The sequence below is a fragment of the Saccostrea cucullata genome, unplaced genomic scaffold (genome assembly GCF_032062105.1).
Source record: "Saccostrea cucullata isolate Sc308-1 unplaced genomic scaffold, CSIRO_AGI_Scuc_v1 ctg2443, whole genome shotgun sequence".
Lineage (NCBI taxonomy): Eukaryota > Metazoa > Mollusca > Bivalvia > Ostreida > Ostreidae > Saccostrea > Saccostrea cuccullata.
The window spans coordinates 10,846-31,978 of NW_026918477.1; the positions used below are offsets into that span (position 1 = coordinate 10,846).

General features: G+C 33.9%; 1 protein-coding gene across 1 annotated transcript; it reads left to right on the forward strand.

The window, feature by feature from the left end:
• Positions 1-16,420: 16,420 nt before the first annotated feature.
• LOC134266837 (uncharacterized) lies at positions 16,421-19,553 on the forward strand. The gene is made up of 3 exons (XM_062749053.1): positions 16,421-16,547; positions 17,303-17,365; positions 18,699-19,553. The coding sequence occupies exons 1-3, from the start codon at positions 16,421-16,423 to the stop codon at positions 18,911-18,913; spliced, it is 405 nt and encodes a 134-aa protein (XP_062605037.1). The 3' UTR covers positions 18,914-19,553.
• Positions 19,554-21,133: the final 1,580 nt, after the last annotated feature.

Below are 21,133 nucleotides of genomic sequence, written 5' to 3' on the forward strand. Positions count from 1 at the left end.
ATTATAACTCATTGTGTTAGTGCGTTTTATTTTATGAAACATTGGACAATGTTTCCTCCGGTTTGGGGAGGAATGTAACACAATGAGCGTTTAAATTATAAGTTTAATTGATATATTAATTTGTACAGTACATTTATCTATGTTTTAATGTTGTGTTATGAATTATAATTGATACTATCAGTGTATAACGCGACGGACAATAATATCTTAATTACGATCTTGTTTACAAACTCTGGGAGATAGAATACAAAAACAGAGCGTCTTCATTTGACGGAAAATTAGTTTTTACGATGTGTTGTTCTTGAACATTGACACTTCCAATCACACTTTGTGCAGAGCTGCAGCCATCTAATTAACTGAAGAATGTGCAAGATGCATAATGTAGATGTAAACAGAGGACATTGCCTTATCCTATAAGGAGATGGGAGACAGAGCTTCAGTGAGGTGCGGACAATATTAATATTAATGAAGTGACACTCTAACTAACTAATTGCTATTACCAAATATGTGAACCCTATGATGCAGCTGCTTGTACAAAAGGATGTGCGCACTGAGTATCAATAGCTTTTACGATCCTAGCTCCGAGATGAACTACGGAGAGCTTTTACCATCCTAGCTCCGAGACGGACCATGAGAGCTTTTACGAACTTAGCTCTGAGACCTATGTGATGCAATGACTATGTGAGCTTTCACCATCTTGGCTCAGAGATCTTTATAATTGAACTTTCCATGTACCATTGTTTGTTTAACCTTTGCTGTGACTTTATAATAAAACTATGAACTTACAAAAGTCTTCTTAATCCAAACACATTAATTGTGTTATATACCGGATTAATTGGTGCCCGTGACCAGGACAAGAACGGGAAGTCGGAAAGTCTCACAACGCAACGCTGAAAAGTGAAAAGAAACCCAAGACTACTGTAAGTAACTGTTTTATTATACCTTGAGTTTACGGTATGGACAACCAAGACATGGGAAACGGTTTCGACTTAGGGGGTGCCTTTGTCGACTGTAATAGAAACTAAGTTTGATGGTCTTGATTCAACAGTTAAAGGTTTATCAAATGCAATTGGTACAAATGGGATTTCAAATATAATAACACCGTATGAGGGGGATCCTAGCAAATTTAAAGATTGGGTAAAATCAATTGAAAAGTACTCTTTCATGAACAGTCTATCAGATGAAAAAGTCAAAATTGTGGCTAATGGTTCTAGCCGTGGGGCGGTTTCAGACTTTATTTAACGAATTCTCACGAATAACCCAGGGGGGACCTGGAATGCTTTGAAAAATGAATTATCCACAAGATTCGCTGAAGTAACTGATTCTCAACATGCGTTCATGTTATTACGAAAAGTTCATCAAAAATCCGAAGAAAATGTTCAGATTTTCGCTGAAAGATTATTGTCATTGGCCGAAGAAGCATATAAAGGTCTCGAAGGGGGACCTTCAGTTGAACGTCAATTGATTGGAATATTTGTTGATGGTTTATTACAAGACAGATTGAAATTCAAGGTCATGCGTGAAAACCCTGCAACTTTGCAAGCAGCTATAAACTGTGCTATGGCTGAACAAAACCTGTATAAGCGATTCGAACTCAGGTCGGGTACTAAACAGACCCATATACCCATGGAGGTCGACCATTATAGATCTAAACGCCCTTCAAAAACAGCACCAAAGAGAAAAAGTATTTATTCAGTAAACAGATCAGCAAGTTATCAGAGTGTTGAATGTTGGAATTGTGGAAAGAAAGGACACATAAAACGAAATTGTAGAAATCAAACTAAACATCAGTTAAACGAGTAAACTCCTTCCAAAATAGGGCCATTGTAAGGAGTAAACATTTGCATGAATCAAAGAATAAAATTGAAAATAAAAACATTCCAAATTTCAAAATTAATATTGCAGGAAATCCAAATTCTTGTATTATTAAGATTAACGGTCAGAAATTTCGCGCACTTATTGATTCTGGTGCGGAAGTCTCTTTGATTCATTCAAAAGTTTTTAGGTCCTTTCATAACATTCCACAATTATCTAAACAAAGAGTCAATTTACAATCTGTAAATGGTGATACGTTGAAAATCAAAGGAAAAACAAATGTCAGTTTTCAAGTTGGCGGCATGACTTTGAATCATCCATTTTTTGTCATTGAAGAAATGAATAGAAATGTCATATTGGGGCGCGATTGGTTGATCAAGAATGGCGTGCGCTTATATTATGATTTAGGGTCTTTTAGAATTTGGAAAACGTACATTCCATTTCAAGAAGATATTCATATCTCTGCAGTTGTGCGAGCGACTAGGAAATCTGTTATCAAACCTCAAACTGCGCATGTTTGTTATGGCAAATTGAAAAGAAGTTTTGTTACAACTGATGATTTAGTTGAAATCTCATCTCTTGATAATGGTTTTGTGGGAGGCGAACCAGGGCTAATGATAGGCAATTCTTTAACAAAAGTTAAAAATAACAACAGATTGCCCATTTTAATTGTAAAAAACACCAACAAAACAATTAAAATTAAACGAGGCTGTCCGATTGGTAGAGCAGAAAATGTTAATAAATCAACAATCGCTTCCATCAATAAAATCGAGAATGCATGCAAAACCTCAAATCAAATGAACTTAGAGCAAGTTGATGTGCCAGCAGAGAATAAAAGGAGAATTGCAAAATTGTTAATTGCTAATAAAGATCTTTTTGCTGAAAGTGAAACAGAATTGGGTCAAACAAGCACTGTTAAAATGAAAATTGACACCGGAGATCATAAACCGATCAGACTGCGACCATACAGAGTACCGTTAAATAAACGTCAAATTGTCGAAAGAACAGTAGATGAAATGTTAAGCGCCGATATCATACGAAGGTCAAAATCTCCGTGGAGTTTTCCGATTGTTGTAGTAGACAAAAAGGACGGGTCGAAAAGATTTTGTGTTGATTTCAGACAACTGAATAAAATAACTAAAATGAATTCATACCCTTTGCCGTTGATCGATGACATCTTAGCTACTTTGGGGAATGCTAAGTATTTTTCAAGCTTAGACCTTAAATCCGGTTATTGGCAAGTTGCTATGGATGATGCCGACAAAGAAAAAACAGCTTTTACTTGTCACAGAGGTTTATTTGAATTCAATGTAATGCCATTTGGGTTATGTAATGCTCCACAAATCTTTTCACAATTAATGAGCGAGGTTCTTCAAGGTTATGAACACTATGCTACCGCTTATCTTGACGATGTGTTGATCTATTCTGCAACATATGAAGATCACATAAAACATATTCAGAATGTGTTTGATAGGCTTAGGCAACATGGACTAAAATTAAAATTGAAAAAATGCAGTTTTCTGAAAAATGAAACAAAATATCTAGGTTTTGTTATTGATAAAAACGGAATTAAACCAGACGAAGATAAAGTTAAAGCGATTCGGCATGTGCCTGTACCAAACTGTGTTAAAGACGTGAGAAGTTTTCTAGGGATGTGTAGCTATTACAGAAGGTTCATACCAAACTTTTCAAAAATAGCCGAACCATTGATTGACTTAACAAAAAAGTATGCAAAATTCAAATGGAATGAAATGTCTCAAAGAGCGTTTGATTACTTAAAAGAAAGTTTAACCGTGGTTCCGTTGTTAGCCTATCCGGATTTAAACAAGGAATACATTTTGTATACGGATGCTTCTGACAAAGCAATAGGGGCGTGCTTGGTTCAAGAAACAGATGAACATGATGATGTCATTCATGGTGTTAAAAATGAAAAGCCAATTTATTATTTGTCAAACAAACTGAGCGATACTCAGACGAGATGGTCAACGGTAGAAAAAGAAGCATACGCAATTCATTACGCATTACAAAAACTAGACCATTACTTACACAATGCAAAGTTTGTGATAATAACAGATCATAAGCCGTTGAAATACTTATTGGAAGCGCCAATGAAAAACAAAAAGATACAACTTTGGGCTTTGAGTATAGCTGGTTACAATTGTAAAAGAGAGTATATCGCAGGAACAGAAAATACGTGCGCAGATTTATTGTCGAGATTGCCAGACGATCCTGAAATGAATAAAGAGGAAAACGAGAAATTTGTTGACCCTGATGTAAATGATAAAACATTTGAAATAAATTTCTTGGATTCAAATTCCTTTGATCCTAAACAATACGCTAGTTGCGAACTTGAAAGACCAGATCTACCTTTCAAAAATGACCTCGAAATTTTAAATGAAGAAAATATTGACATGATCAAAGAACAAATCAAAGATCCAGAAATATTAAAAATCAAAAATACCATCTTACAAGGAAGAGCCGATAAAACAATGTTAAGTAAATACATGCTAATAGATGATGTTGTGTATTTCCTAACAAATTTGGATCATGATCCTATCGTACGCTTGTATGTTCCTATACACTACAGGGATGGTGTCATTAAACAATACCATGACGATATTGGACATATGGGAATAGACAAAACATTTGACGCTATTAGACAAAAGTATTACTGGCCAAACTTGTACCAAGAAGTTTACAGTTATGTAACCAAGTGTGTTACGTGTTCTATGAGGTCCTTAAAGAAGTTAAAACCACCACTTCAAGAGACAGACATACCTCCATATCCATTTGCAAAAATTGGGTTAGATTTGTCGGGCCCATACCCTCGGTCTTTATCAGGGAACAAATATATAGTGGGGTTTGTTGATCTATTCAGTGGCTGGCCTGAGGCTTTTGCTGTGCCAGATAAAACATCAGAGACAATTGCTCATTTGATTTTAGAAGAAATCTTTCCAAGATATGGGGCGCCTTTGCAAATTGTCACGGACAATGGGACAGAAAATGAAAACAAAATTGTCAGAGAAACATTACAAGAACTGAACATCTCACACGTTACTACATCATATTACCATCCACAAAGTAACGCAAAAGTTGAACGATTCCATCGCACAATGCATGATGTTTTGTCCAAGAAATTACAAGACAATCTGACGACATGGGACATACATTTCAATCAGACATTAGCTGCAGTTCGTTTTCACATCAATGAATCGTCCAAGTTTTCACCCTTTTTCTTGCTGTACAACAGAGATGTTGTTTTACCAATCGATAGAATTTTGAAACCTAGACGTAAATACATGGGTGAAGACCTACATAAAATAGCGCTTCAGGAACAACATAAAACCTTTACGCGCGTTCATAGATTAATGAAAAAAGCAAAACAACAACAAATGAAATATGCAAATAAAAACGCTGTACACGAAGAAATAAAAGTGGGAGATCCAGTTTATTATAAAAACAATCAAAAACAAAGTAAATTGCAAAGTAATTGGAAACCCTTTTATCGCGTTATTGAACAAACTACGCCAGTGACATTCAAAATTAAAAATCAGTTGGACGGTCGAGTTGTGAAAACACATAAAGAACTCTTGCGATTGGCAAAAGTAGATTGGGAAATTCCGAAAGGGGAAGACGGTAGACCTATAAGAAATGCAGCATATGCAATACCTCCTGAAAGTGACGAAACAGACGAAGAGAACAAGAATATTAATGACAAAGTACCTGACACTGATGACCCCAATGACGAAACACCATTAGCTAGACTTGCTGATAAATTTAGAAAGGAAAGAGACGATTGGTCTGATGAGGACGATATACCTTTATGGGAGTTGTCCAAGCGCCTGAAACGAAAACAGACGAACACTGAGCAAGACATGGATTCTGAAGAAATAGATGATACCAATGACACCGAGACTGAACATGAGACAGATTTTAATGAAATGGACATAAATGAATGTTACATGCCAAAGTCTCGGAGAACGAAAATACAACGGTCTAAATTGTCGAATCATGAAAAAACCGTGAAAACCTTGAAAGCCGCTCTTAAATTATTACTCTAGTCTTTCATTTCATGATTCAGAAGGGTAAATAATCAGATCAATTCATTGGATAACACTAGTGCTACAGTAAGTAGCGTGTCTGCGTATGACATACCGGAATATGGTTTTCCGAACTAGTAATTTTTAGACTGTTTAAATAGGTTTAATCTTGAAGTTTGATGTTGAAAATTATGAATGTTCTAGGATTACGCTAAGTAATGTGTCTGAGTATGACATTTTTAGATGATGAAATCTAACCTAGAATAAAATTGAGACTTGATGAAAATGATTACATGGTTGTTTTCTTTCTGTGAAGCCTCTCTGTGACTAATCTAATCATTTCTGGTATTAAAGTACAATACCTTTTGAGTGACATACATCGCTATTTGTGATTTTAAGTTGACTCTATGTTCAGACATCTTAAAGCAATTTTTTTTGTTCAACAATTTAAGGGGCCCCGACCCTCTGCTATAAATTTCACTTTAAAAATTTAAAATTTGTAGTATTGATTTTCATAAACAACAATAACATTAGAGCAACATGGAAAATAGTTTGAAGTATGAAGCGCTGCTTATTTTCTCAGAAATTATTTTTATGTCAGATCATGATATGAAGAAATCGAACACAGAGAATAGAAAGATTAACGATATATTATCACAACATTAAATTTGATATATGAGGTGCATATGAAAATAACACTTAGTATCATACCTATGAAAATCATGTTAGAAAACATCATGAAGCGATGCTTCCTAAGTCAGAAAATCACAATGTTGTATTTGGTTGTAAGAAAAAAATACATCTGTGAGGAAGAGTTATCTTTCTTCAAAATATTTCTTCATGTGAAAAAAAAATCATACTAATAAATTTGCTGAATCAAGTACTTGAAACATTAAACCATTTTTAAGATTGTCCTTAAAAAGTTATAACTTAATCAATTTATCAGGCTTTTAATGTTGTTTTTAAATGTTTTATTGTTAAATATAATAAAACAATTTCTGTTAAATTGGCAAAAGAAATAGAAATTATTGTTCCCATTATATGTAAGATTTCATCAAATTGACTACTCAGTGGTCGCAGTTAGGAAACTCTGATTAAGAAAACTGTGATTAGTATTCATAGTTTGAACTTTTAAAGTTATTTCTCTTATCAGAGGGTCGCTGCCCCTTAAGGTGACCTTCCTGATTCCACATTTCCAAGATTCTCTTTATGAATTGAAAAAAAGAGATAAATAAACTATGAGAATATACAAATTATTCCCGTAACTAAAAATGGTTGACTGACAAGGGTATATACATTCTCCTGGGGATAATAAGTTCCATTATTATGGGGGTAAATGTGTTCTATATTTAAATATTGGAATGAAAGGTCAAGGTCAAAAGTGTATTGGTTGTCCAGAAAGAAAAGATCTAGGTATAATATTTCAGCCAATTATTCAGAGTCGAGGGTGACCAAGTATCTGGAAGGCAGAGAGACTGACCATAACAAAACTCCATCTGCACCAGTAATGAATGTAGAAAATGCTGAAAATAACCAGAAAACAGTTTTGCAGATCACAAGATCACTATACTCACAATGGTTCATAAGAAGCAGAGACGAAATATTCTGATGCTGATGATGAACAGCGTCGAAGATCAACACCATGTATCCGAGTCTCGGACTGACCAGTTACAATTAAGCAGAAAGCTTTAATTAACTCTGTTGCAGATTACAACATTGTGTTTTTACGTTTGCTGTGATGCATGAACTTTTATTACCACTATACGATCACAAACATTATGACGATGTGTCATGTCTGGGATGTCACCGAGTTAAACAGCTGTTAAAGGGACATTCATCGTTAACCAGTGGATGTCACCCAGTTTAAGGGGCATTCATCATATCCAGGAGATGTCATCTATCCAAGGGATGTTGCCGAATTAGAGGAATATTCAACCCATTCTACGAGATCTCACCGTAATGAAGAAATGATGGTCAAGTGGATGTCGCCGTTTTTCAGGGGACATTCGTTATAATTCGATCAGCAATTCGGGACATTCTTATTAGACACCTGTGTGTTGTGTGTTATGGACATTTTAAAGTGAATAATTCATAGACATTATAACTCATTGTGTTAGTGCGTTTTATTTTATGAAACATTGGACAATGTTTCCTCCGGTTTGGGGAGGAATGTAACACAATGAGCGTTTAAATTATAAGTTTAATTGATATATTAAATTGTACAGTACATTTATCTATGTTTTAATGTTGTGTTATGAATTATAATTGATACTTTCAGTGTATAACGCGACGGACAATAATATCTTAATTACGATCTTGTTTACAAACTCTGGGAGATAGAATACAAAAACAGAGCGTCTTCATTTGACGGAAAATTAGTTTTTACGATGTGTTGTTCTTGAACATTGACACTTCCAATCACACTTTGTGCAGAGCTGCAGCCATCTAATTAACTGAAGAATGTGCAAGATGCATAATGTAGATGTAAACAGAGGACATTGCCTTATCCTATAAGGAGATGGGAGACAGAGCTTCAGTGAGGTGCGGACAATATTAATATTAATGAAGTGACACTCTAACTAACTAATTGCTATTACCAAATATGTGAACCCTATGATGCAGCTGCTTGTACAAAAGGATGTGCGCACTGAGTATCAATAGCTTTTACGATCCTAGCTCCGAGATGAACTACGGAGAGCTTTTACCATCCTAGCTCCGAGACGGACCATGAGAGCTTTTACGAACTTAGCTCTGAGACCTATGTGATGCAATGACTATGTGAGCTTTCACCATCTTGGCTCAGAGATCTTTATAATTGAACTTTCCATGTACCATTGTTTGTTTAACCTTTGCTGTGACTTTATAATAAAACTATGAACTTACAAAAGTCTTCTTAATCCAAACACATTAATTGTGTTATAATGAGTCCTCTACCAAAATTGTGAAATTCATGGCACCAGGGTCAGGGGTTCTAGTGCTAGGGTGGGGCTAAATAAGTAGGTAGTGAAAATGCATTATTTCTTTGAAAATCTTCTTCTCTGCTCCTGGGTATTAAATAAACCAACTAAGTACATAGTTATGATGAGCAAGAATGCCTCTACCAAAATTGTGAATTTTATGGCCCCAGGGTCAGGGGTTCTGGTGTTAGGGCGAGGCTCTATTGAGTTTATAGTGAAAATACATTAATTCTTTGAAAATCTTGTTCTCTGCTTCTGGGTATTAAATGAACTAACTAAGTACATAGTTATGATAAGCAAGAGTGCCTCTACCAAAATTGTGAATTTTTATGGCCCCAGGATCAGGGTTTCTTGTTTTAGGGTGGGGCTCTAATATAGTGAAATTTATGAATTCTTTGAACATCTTATCCTTTGTTCTTGGTTAATATGCTTATGATCTAATTACATATCGAAGGCCAGGATTTATTTTATTTTCAGTTTTACAAATCCTCCGCTGAAGGTTTTGAACTTTTAGAAAAAAAAATAATTTTTTTTTCTTTCCGATGTCAAATTTGAGTCGGGATCGAGATTTCAAATTAACGAACTCGCATTTCCGGTTTTTAGATGAAACTGCGGGTAAATTCTGATCCGAGAATTTAGCATGGTTTAGAGTAAAATTCATCGATAAGAGTGCCATTCAAAATGTTTCACCCGTTCAAAGGACAAATTAAATGCTGACGACTTTCTTGCACAATGACATGCTGGTGAGATAATTATGTATTCGTTTCAAAAGTAACTGTGAAATATTCCCCCCCCCCCCAGGTTTTAAACTGCCTGTGGTAGCTATTGCATATTGCCAGGGACATTGTTTAGGTCTCTGTTATAGCTTACAGTCTAAGCATCATTCTTCAAACAATGGTTGCTTATGCATCAGATGTAATGAATAAAACTAGGGGAGAAGTGAAGTCCATTTGAGGAAGAAATAAACAATAACCTGAAGTGAAGAAATAAAAATAAATTCAACTATTAAAAGGCAAGAATATACAAATATATGTAGTATCATTTGTGTCAGCCAGAAGAATTATTTTACACTTAATTGAAAAAATGTTGACCCTACTCCCCAATACTTTTTGTCTGTTTTAATGATAGGAATTATAATTTTAGAAATCAAGTAAATTTTAGAACAATGTCTACACATTCACATAACACATATTAAGAAAATGAAGATGTATTGAAAGACTTTTAAAGAATTGAATTTTTAAAATATATTTTGATCAACATCACAAAATTTATATAACTGGCCCAAACTGGCAGATGATGAAATAAGCAATTAAATGTTCTACTTTGCTATTTGTAAGCATTATGTGTCCAGTGGTAAGGAGCCTATTAAGATAGCATAAAAAGAATGTGCAAATGTTAACTGATTTATCAAAAAAATTTATTTCCTTTTCCTTCCGGACTTTTTTATTCTCATGTTCATAACTAAACCTAAACATAAAAAAAAACGCTGGCCTTATAATGAAGAAAGGGTCCTCTTTCAAATTACATAATTTCAGGGCTGCTGGGTCAGGGGTACCAAGGGGGTACTTTGACTAAAAATATTTAAATCAATGCTTTGAAATCTGCCCTTTGATAAGCAATGGTGCCTCTTTCAAAATTCGTAAATTTCATGGCTTTTGGCTTAAAACACTACCCAAATACAATCGCTGGAAAGTTGTTTAATGATACTCAGGTGACCTATAAGGCCCGTGGGCCTCTTGTTTTCTTTTTCGCACAGGTGCAACCTGTTGCCTGAAAAATGAAACAATTTGCTCCATCAAATAATGTAGCCATGTATAATTAAAAAGTTCAAATCTAAAAGAACAATGTTCTTTTAAAAGAAGGATATGGAAATAACGAACAGTATTCAATCTCAACGTCCATTATACAAAATAAGAGCAGAGCAAACACGGACCTCCGAAACATCAGAGAATGTTTGAAAGAATGTTTAAAAAGAATGTTTGAAAGATGAAAATCTACCAAAAAAAATAAACAGTGAACCACTGCAATTGTCTTTTGCAGTACGTATATTATTTGATAACTACATATTGTTGAGTGCATCTATGTTTAATTTGAATATTCAGGTAAAGATTTTTTTTAATAAATAAAGAATTACTGGTTTTAAATTTTTTTTGATTTATTTTCCAGTTAAGATTTTTACCTGATACATTCAGATTTCCTTACTCTATCTAACTTATTATATCTTTCAGTAAATCTTGAAGATCTTTTCTAGATACTACAAAAAGCATGAATACCTTTTCAATAATCAATTACCACAATTGACATTTATAGCTGACAATAAGATTCTCATCCAACTAAAGCATCACCAATCAACTTACATAAGTCATTGAGGTATTAATGATTAAATTTTAAAATTTGATTACCCATTAATTTTAAAGTGACATACAAGATTTCTTGCATCTGTTTATCTTATCACAAGAACTCTTTTAAATATCACTTATTTTGATAGGGAAATAAAATATGTGGTCAAAAGCACAAAGTTCTGACTATATGCTAGATGTTGACTGTATATAATAAAGCAGTTACCGAATTTCCATTGTAACATATATCCTTTAATATGTTTGTGTAATATGAATAAAATTCATAACTTTGAAACATTTAAGTTACTTTGTGCCGCTTTATTAAGAGAAGCCAAGTAAAAATATTAGAAAAATTGGAAGAGACAAGAAGAATATGCTTTTCCCTTGAAGACCATGCGTACTCTAGATCAACAGACAATGCCAATAGTGGTGACCTAAGCATGCCAAGTGTGGTAGAGTGAGAAGATGTAGTTGAAAATATGGTTAGTTGTGTTTATTTGTTCTTGGTCATACAAGCCATTTTCAGTGATTATTAAGCAAAGTACAGACAGCTCCCATTCTTCCATTTGAGAAGTGTCTTACTGATAAAAATCTACAGAAAGCACCTGCCAATATCTTTAACAAAAACAAGAGCCACTGCCAAAAGATTGCCAAACTAGGATCCACACTGGCCAATGAATGTCTTAACAACATGATAGCATCAAAAGCTCCCAAGAAAAATAATTTAAGTGAATCTGCGAGTCAAGACTTCAGAGTACCTGCAGCTTTTGCCCAGAAACACATTGGCCACAAGTATGTTTCTAAGGTGTAATCTGTATTCATCAGTTGTTGAGAAATGCACGTTCAATGTATATTTCTATCATATTATTGCAGTTAATGAAAATTCAAAATCAGACTATATGTAACTTTAATTTTAATATATGTTTCATTATCATTGTCAAAATACATGTACATGTATTAGTGTTTCAAGTGTATATCTCTGAATAAACCATTTCAGGTATATACATGTACAAGGACTGGATAATCCCCTGGTGCATACACAAAAAATTTGGTTGTGCTTAAAGATTTGCAACATAGAAAGAGAGAGGCATTGGACAGGACAAGAGCTGCAAAGAGGAGAAGATTGGAATTAAAAGCCTTCAGGTTAGTAAATAATGTGATATATCAGTTAAAAATCTATTTTTTTTGTGGTATGTTCAAATACTTTTAAACATAATAATCCCTAAAAACTGTTAACTGTTTATAACAAAAATCCCTTTTTAACAATCATCCCCTTTTCTATCAAGTTTTTCTAAATTTATGTGACACACCTATACTATAGTTAAGATTTTTAATATTATTATGTTCAAGTTCAATTTATTCTCCCAAACCAAAATATTGGTACATGGGGTAAAATGAAATCATGATTGATGTAGTTGTAATGATGAAAGTTTCATTGGTCATCAGATATAAAATATACTAGTAATGGAATTCAGGCATATTTTTTATTAATTTGATCCTGTACTGATCGCTCTGTTAGAGTGCATCTCTCATCTGCTACTTCGTATGGTAGACCACTTCTCTTACATATGAGATATACTATGGCCTCTTTTATCAACACCAGGTTCATGTAATGCACACCCATACTGAAATTATAAAAACGCACATAAAAATTTTTAAATGAGGTTGAACGAAATAAGATCACATTGCTTCAAAAAGTTAATATATTGTTTACTTTCTACATATTGTGCTTTTTCACATCTTCAAATAATTCTTGTACACACAGTTGTATACAAAGCGATATGAGTTAATCTTAACTTATATCCCTTTTAAATTATTCCCACAGATGACCTATGCCAATAAGTTGAAAAAAACATTTACATAGAGGCTCAAATTTCATGGAAAAGGAAAAAAAAACATACAACATGTTTTCTATCAGGATATTTTCCAGGTGTTGATTTTGCAGGTGTTCAAATTATCTGTATCTTTTGAAGATGGATCTGAAAGTTATTTTACGACTATAGTGCAAAAAGCAATTGTACTTATAAATCAATACATTGTTAAATAAAAAAAACTTAAGGAGAAACTAGCAAAATTACCCATGTACTGTGAGTGGCTTGCTGACACACATTCTTTCTGTCAGTACTGTTTGTAGATGCTCCATAACCTTCAAAAGATGTAACAATGTGACTCATGAACAAAGCACAATAAAACACAAAAACAGAGTAATTAAAAGTGACAGATTACATCCCAAATCCCACAAAGTAATATAAATGTATACTTACCCTTGAGCTTATAATTTTTTCCCCAAACAGAATTTTTGTTGTGAACTTTTTGTACATCAAATAAGGATATAATATGAACTGATGATGACGTACATGATCACCTTCAGGATGACTGGACATTCAAATTTGAATTTTCAAGAAATGGTGTGGCAATGAACCAAAAGCATTATTTTAATTATATACCAGTCTTGTATAGAGCAGTCTATAATCTCCTCCAAATATGCAAGAACACTGTTTTATTACTGCATATTACATGGATATTCAATGTTTTGTAGTTGAATATGGAATTTATTTCACGAGTGGGACAGGATATTTTTATATTTTCACGAGTGCCTTACGAGTGAACTAAATTCCATATTCAACTACAAAACACTGAATTTTCTATTTATTACATTTTCCATTTTTCTCTGTCCTTTTCTTGTGCAGTCAAAGGCTAGATGATGTCATAGTTGAGCGGTTTAGACGTCATAGCTTTAGTGTTGTGAGATTGAAAACGTCGTAAACAAGGATTTTAACAATATATTTCGGGATCTTTGGCAGTTTTATTCTATGTCAGAATAAATTAATTCTGGTGGTAACGCTGTATTTGATTGGATAAAGAATTTACTTTATATTGTATAAAATGGATTGTTTACGTCACATTGACTTGCGTCAAAAACGTATCAATGCGCCTGACGTTACAGTCAAATTTGTACAAATTGAGTCATTTTGTTAGAACCATCATTTTTTTTTTACATCAATTGAATGAAAATTAAATTATAAGCAATGAATTTAATAGCTTCCCATTTCATACGGTATAAACTGGGTTGGAACAGTTTACGCTTTTTAGCTCACCTGAGCCGAAGGCTCAAGAGAGCTTTTCTGATCACATTTTGTCCGTCCGTCCGTCTGTCCGTCCGTAAACTTTTCACATTTTCGACCTCTTCTCAAGAACCACTGGGCCATTTTTGACCAAACTTGGTACAAAGCATCCTTGGGTGAAGGGGAATTTAAATTTTTAAATGAAGGGACATATCCCCTCGCAAGGGGAGATAATCAAGAAAAGACAAAAATAGGGTGGGGTCATTAAAAAATCTTCTTCTCAAGAACCACTGTGCCAGAAAAGCTGAAACTTATGTGGAAGCATCCTGGGGGTAGTGTAGATTCAAATTGTCTAAATTATGAACAGTGGGGTAGGATGGGGTCACAATATGTATTACAAGGGGTAAAACTAGTAAAGTACAGAATTGTCAAAGCTTCTCAGGTGAGCGATGTGGCCCATGGGCCTCTTGTTTATAAACCGCTTCGCACATTTATTGACTAAGTAAGAGGGCTACATAGACCCATGATCCAAACTGTCAACCTGATTTGTTTATGCCTTCTCAGCAAAACATCTGAAATGTTTGACTTTTTAGCTCACCTGAGCGTCTTCGTCTTTTCACATTTTCATCTTCTTGCCAAAAACCACAGGGTCAATTTCAACTACACTTTTCACAAAATATCCTTGGGTGAAGGGGAATCAAGTTTGTTTCGATGAAGGGCCAAGCCCTTTTTCAATGGGAGATAATTATAAATTTATGAAAAATTAATGGCATCTTTTAAAAAAACTTCTCAAGAACTACTGGGCCAAGAAAGATGAAACTCTGTGGAATTATCCTCAGGTAGCGAAGATTCAAGTTTGTTCAAAACATGACCCCCGGGGATAGGGTGGGGCCACAATGGGGAATCAAATTTTAACAGCAAAGCCATGATTGGTTTTTGCTTTTACCTAGCAAGTTGCTTAGTCGAGTGATATGGCCCATGGGCTTCTTGTTAAAGTGTAGTATGTACACTCAATATATCAACTAAATCAACTAAATCAATATATCAACTAAATCATTAATGTTCTGCAAATGCAATGTATTTTTTATTAAAAAAAAAAATGTTATTAATTTTAGCTAAAGGAAAGTTGTCAGATAAGGATATGGAAATAACGAACAGTATTCAATCTCAACGTCCATTAAACAAATATACAAAACAAGAGCAGAGCAAACACGGACCTCCGAAACATCAGAGGTGGGATCAGGTGCCATGGAGGAGTGAGCATCCCCTGCTGACCGGTCACACCCGCCGTGTGCTCATTGTCATAATCAGGAAATAACGGAAAAAATCCGTAGTCAATTCAGTGTATAAATAATGGACTAACAATTAGTATGAAAAACGTCAGTCAGCATTTCATTCAATGATAAATTGTATTTGCTGACAAGGTCATTGTATCGACCATAGAATTAACGAAATGATGACTTTAAACGAGACTGTTGATATTCTTGTTTCATCAACTTGCTTGTCAATAATTTACCTCGTTTAAGAAATTGTTCATACGTAGAGCATGCTCTTGCGTATCGAATCAACTGAGATATAAATACTCCGTATGCAGGTGATGAAGGTATATTGCTGCATAAGTAAGGGAAGTTGACGATAGAAAAGTTAAAGTCCTCACGTTTATCATATAGCTTGGTTGTTAGATTACCATTTGTGTCTTTTTCAAGTAAAATATCCAAGTATGAAGCAGAAGTGTTGGACTCTGTGGTATCTTTTATCTCAAGCTCACCAGGATATATCGTGTCGACGTAGGAATGGAAATTATCATTATTAATTGACAATACGTCGTCGATATATCTAAATGTCGAGTTGAAGGCCACAGCAAGTGTTTTTTTCTTTTCACGCAAAAGATTTTGCATAAATTCTGCTTCATATGAATATAAAAATAAGTCTGCTAATAACGGAGCGCAATTTGTACCCATGGGAATTCCAATAGATTGTTGGAATACCTGGTCTCCAAAAACCACATAGATATTGTCAATCAGAAACTCAAGCATCTTCTTGATGTCAACTTCAGAGTACTTATGTGTACAATCAGAATCTGTTTTAACAAAATAATTTTTCAAAAGACCAATGACGAGGTAAGTAAACTTACGAGTTCCATTTTTGTTGAAGAAGCAGCTGTCAATGATATCAAAAAGCCTGGATTTTAATTTGTTGTTAATATGAAGAGGCCTAAGACTGGCGGTGGTCCAAAGCCCCCAAGTCCATCTCCCGCAGAAAAATCCATCTTGGATAATTTGGACGGTAGACCTTCTTTGGAAGGTATACCTGGTGGGATTGATACATCTGGTAATAGACTCTTAACACTTTCATTAATTAAAATTAACAAACAACAACTGTGCATTGTATCTCTGTATTATTATCTCTATGTGTAATGATAAGTCATATTTATCAGCAAATTACAATTCAAATTTGTGGCAACTTCATTCAAAGAGCAGAACAATCATTTACCATACTTTTAAAATTATAAATAAAATTTCACATAGAGGATATTTAGGGATGGTAATTTAATACATAATTGTCAACTGCGAGATGTTAATTTAATTATTCATAAGTTATGTTCAAGGTTTAACTTTTTAAAAATGTGGGTCAATCTCAAAGGCCAAGGTTTCAAAATTTATATCTTGTTAAATACACATATGATGTAAGAAAGCTTTGGCACCATTGACCAACTATTCAGAAATTAAAGCCAAGATTAAAGTTTGTTTTATTTTTACAAAAGTGGATCAAAATTCAAGGTCATATGTTCAACTACGTATGTGTCAAAAGAAAGGTCTTGTCATGTGGAATACATGTATGAAATACGAAAGTCATTATTTTAACTGATCAAAAGCAATGGACAAGGTTTAACTTCTTTCACAGACAAACAAACAGACAGCTGAACATACCAGCGGATGGGGCCAAAACTATATACTGTCAAATCTTTGATTTATAGGGCATGAAAAACCCACAAAAGATGCAATGTAAGGTCATTCTGCATTTACATAATCAAAACTAATTTTAAATTATGATATCTCTTATAATCTGTTATGTTTGTTTAATAGATCTTTTGCCAATCCAGCCTTCCATCTCCTCAGACATGCCTGAAAAGATTAAAGAGACAAGAGGTACAGTAACTAGAAATGTTTGATAGAACCATATCCAGGTTGTCAATATTGAAATAATTTTCATATAAGCTCAAATCAAAAATTGCCAGATTTTCATAGAATATTACCCTTTTCTGTCTCTCAGTCTGTGGTAGTTAGTTTTTAGCTCACCTGAGCCGAAGGCTCAAGTGAGCTTTTCTGATCAAAATTTGTCAGTTGTCTGTCGTCATTGTAGTCATCGTCATTGTTGTTGTCGTAAACTTTTCACATTGTCTTCTTCTACTCAAGAACCACTGGGCCAATTTCAACCAAACTTGGCACAAAGTATCCTTGGGTGAAGGGAATACAAGTTTGTTCAAATGAAGGGCCACGCCTTCATTCAAGTGGAAATAATTCAGAAAAAGTGAAATTTTGGTGGTATGTTTTTCTTCTAAAGAACCACTGTGCCAGGAAAATTGAACTTATTGGGAAGCATCCTCAGGAAGTATAGATTCAATTTTTTTCAAATCATGACCCCCAGGGTTAGAGCAGGGCCACAATGGCCGATCAGAGTTTCACATAGAAATACAGTGTATATAGAAAAATTCTTTAAAAGTCTTCTTCTTAAGAATACCAAAGCCTTGATTAATCATATTTATATGGAAGCATCTTTATGTAGTGTAGATTCAAGTTTTTTAAATCATACCCTCTCCCCTTTAAGGATTGATTGGGACCTCTTTTGGGTTTAAACTTTTCAATTATTATCTGATTTCTGCATTTTTTTAGTGTTTAGGTGAGCGATGTGGCCTAGGGGCCTCTTGTCCGGATTATTTGATGCTTTGCACAAGGTAATAAGCTGAGTTTCAGGTCAAATGACCCATTTTAACAAGGGTTATTGCTTCATTACTTTAAAGTTTTATAATTATTAAACCCAAGCTTGAAGAGCAAGGGATAGAAAGGTATGAGATAGCCATCCATCTGTATATCCATGAAGATTAGGAGTAGCCATCTGATATACAAAAATCTAATGTTACATAACATTTTTTTTGAGACTTCAACAGAATCTTTCTTACATTGTGTTATTTGGAATCTCATGTTGAATTAGTTTACACCTACATGTATTTATGGACAAGAACAAATTTTAATGAAAGTTTATTGTCCTTTGAGAAATTGTTGCTGTTGAATTGGACAATATAGAATTGCTTTTATAAATTACAGTCACCTGAGTCTACATTCATCTGCTCTTAGGGAACTTGAGCAATAACATATATGTTTAAAAGGGGGATAAGATGTGAATTTGAGACCTCAAGACCCAGTATGTTCAGATTAAAAAAAAAGAATTCCATCATTTTCACTAGTTTTCTTCTTTTAGCAGATTCTGTTAAGTCAAAGAAGAAAATGACAGTTAAAGATTTTGAACAGAGGATCCTTGGTCTGGAAACAGAGAAGTTGCAGGAACAAATTATGAAGATCAAGGATGACAGAGAGCTAATCCAAACACAGAAGTCCTATTATGATTTAAAATTTCAAATTTTACTTAATTCACATCCAGAAGTAATAGCTCAGGTGTTACAAAATAATGAAATTTAAATGTCTCACATATAGATATAGCTGCAGATCTGTAGCTCTCTGAAAAAATATATATTGATAGACTGGAGAGCTACAGTGCCACCCATTGAAAAAAATGTAAATTTATTGCACACAAAAAAGTGCGCGCGATTCTTGATTAATTTTTTCCAAATTCTTACCTCAATTGCAAAAAATGAAAGATTTCAAAAAATTACTCTCTCCTCTATCAAGTTCTCTCGAAGTTGACATTTGAACGAAGCATATTGGACCGAATTATCTTTGAAACCAAAATGGCAGTATAAATAAGCGAAATGTCCAACGATTGCAACATCAGGGCCAGGGGACTATTAACAACAATTATGAGGAATGTTTTGTTGTGGAAAGAGTCAAAGAATATGTTAGGAACACACAGTTAGTAATATTTTGAGATTACAGCTTAAAAAACATGGAGAAATAAATAGAGAACCGAGCACATTCATTTGTGCGCAATAAATATACATGTACAGTTTTTTCAATGGGTGGCTCTGTAGCTCTCCGGTCTATCAATATATAATTTTTCAGAGAACTACCGATCTGCAGCTAATATAGATAAAGGTACTCCAAGTTTTTTTTTTCTATGTTTAACTGATTTTTGTTTTTGTTTTTACTTAGCCAGTTGCTCAGGTTACAAATTAGATCCTCAAGTAAATGTGTATATTTAGATTGTTTGATGTTAAATGGGTATATTTAAGATTGTTGGATGCATAGCATTTAAACCATTAAGTCATTAAATATTCTCATCAAAATTTGATTCTGGCTGTTGTTGTATTTTACCCATAGCATCATAATTCCCAAATTACCTTGAGTAGCTATAAAGCTGTATACAATTAAAAAAAACTGGATATTCTGAAATTCAATTTAATAAAATAACTAATGTTAAGAAAATAGATTTACCCTCTTCATAAGAAGTAACTATCTCGGATGTGGTCCCTTACAGTGCGCCCAACAGCGTCATCTGGCACTTGAATGTCAAGAGCACTCTCATTCATAACATCAATGTCTTGAAGGATGTCTCTTCGCTCTATGCCGATGTTATGAAGTATGGCACAGACTGTGACAATTCTACAGGCCCTCTCTGGCTTGGTTCTTAGGTCACAGTGGAGGGAATAAAATCTTTTTTTTAGGATGCCAAACGTTTGCTCTATTGTTACTCTGACAATGAAAATGAATAAATGCATACATGTAATATACTCCTTGTATGGTTTTCTGGATTGAAACTTGAAATTTCTGGTATTGAAATGGTTAATTGGTAAAGTTGTTTGTTTTTTTTTGCTCTATAGAAAAGAAAAATTTTAAGAGTAACTTTGTTCTACAATGTGCTAAATTAAATCTCCTGTTCCCAGGGGCATCCTCTGCCATGTAAGGTGTCATTAGGTATGGCTTCAGGCCATATCCTGAATCTCCTAGTAAAATCCCTGCTAGCTGTCCTACATTGCATAAAGGTTTCATAACCAATCAAATAATTCATGAATTGTTTTCAATTTATATATAATGTAGAAAATGAGATTTAAAAAAAAAATTGAAGTAATTGTAAAAAGTGTATCTATACACTATAAAGATTTTAAAAATATATAGAATATGTTGATTATATCAACAGGTATAATTACATCCAACATTATAGACTGTAGAAAAGCTCAATATATTCAGACACATACCTTCTTCCATTATTCGGCACAAGCTCGATTCCCTAAATATTCGAGCATCATGGACACTTCCAATATCAACATGTCTTCCATTTTTTATTTGGAAAGTGAAGGGGGGGGCTAATTGTAATAGATAAATGATGCTAATTTTTAAAAACATTATAGAATTATCTACTTCGATGAAAAGATGAATTGCCTCAAAAGCAAGGATCATAGGATGATGATGGACAACATGTGCTTGATCCAACAACCTATTTTTCAATATTGAAAGAAATTTTTTTGTTTGTATATTTCATATGATATGGATGTATATATTCTATTTAATAATCGGATTAATTGAATGAATTCTATAGGGGCCTATGAAAAGTTTTAAATATATGTATGGCAATGTGTTTTATAAGTATTGCATGTTATTATGTTCCCCAAACGAAGTTGGGGAACATATTGTTTTTACTCTGTTTCTTATTATTATGTTCCCCAAACGAAGTTGGGGAACATATTGTTTTTACTCTGTTTCTTATTATTATTATTTTTCTTCTTCTTCTTCTTCTTCTTCTTC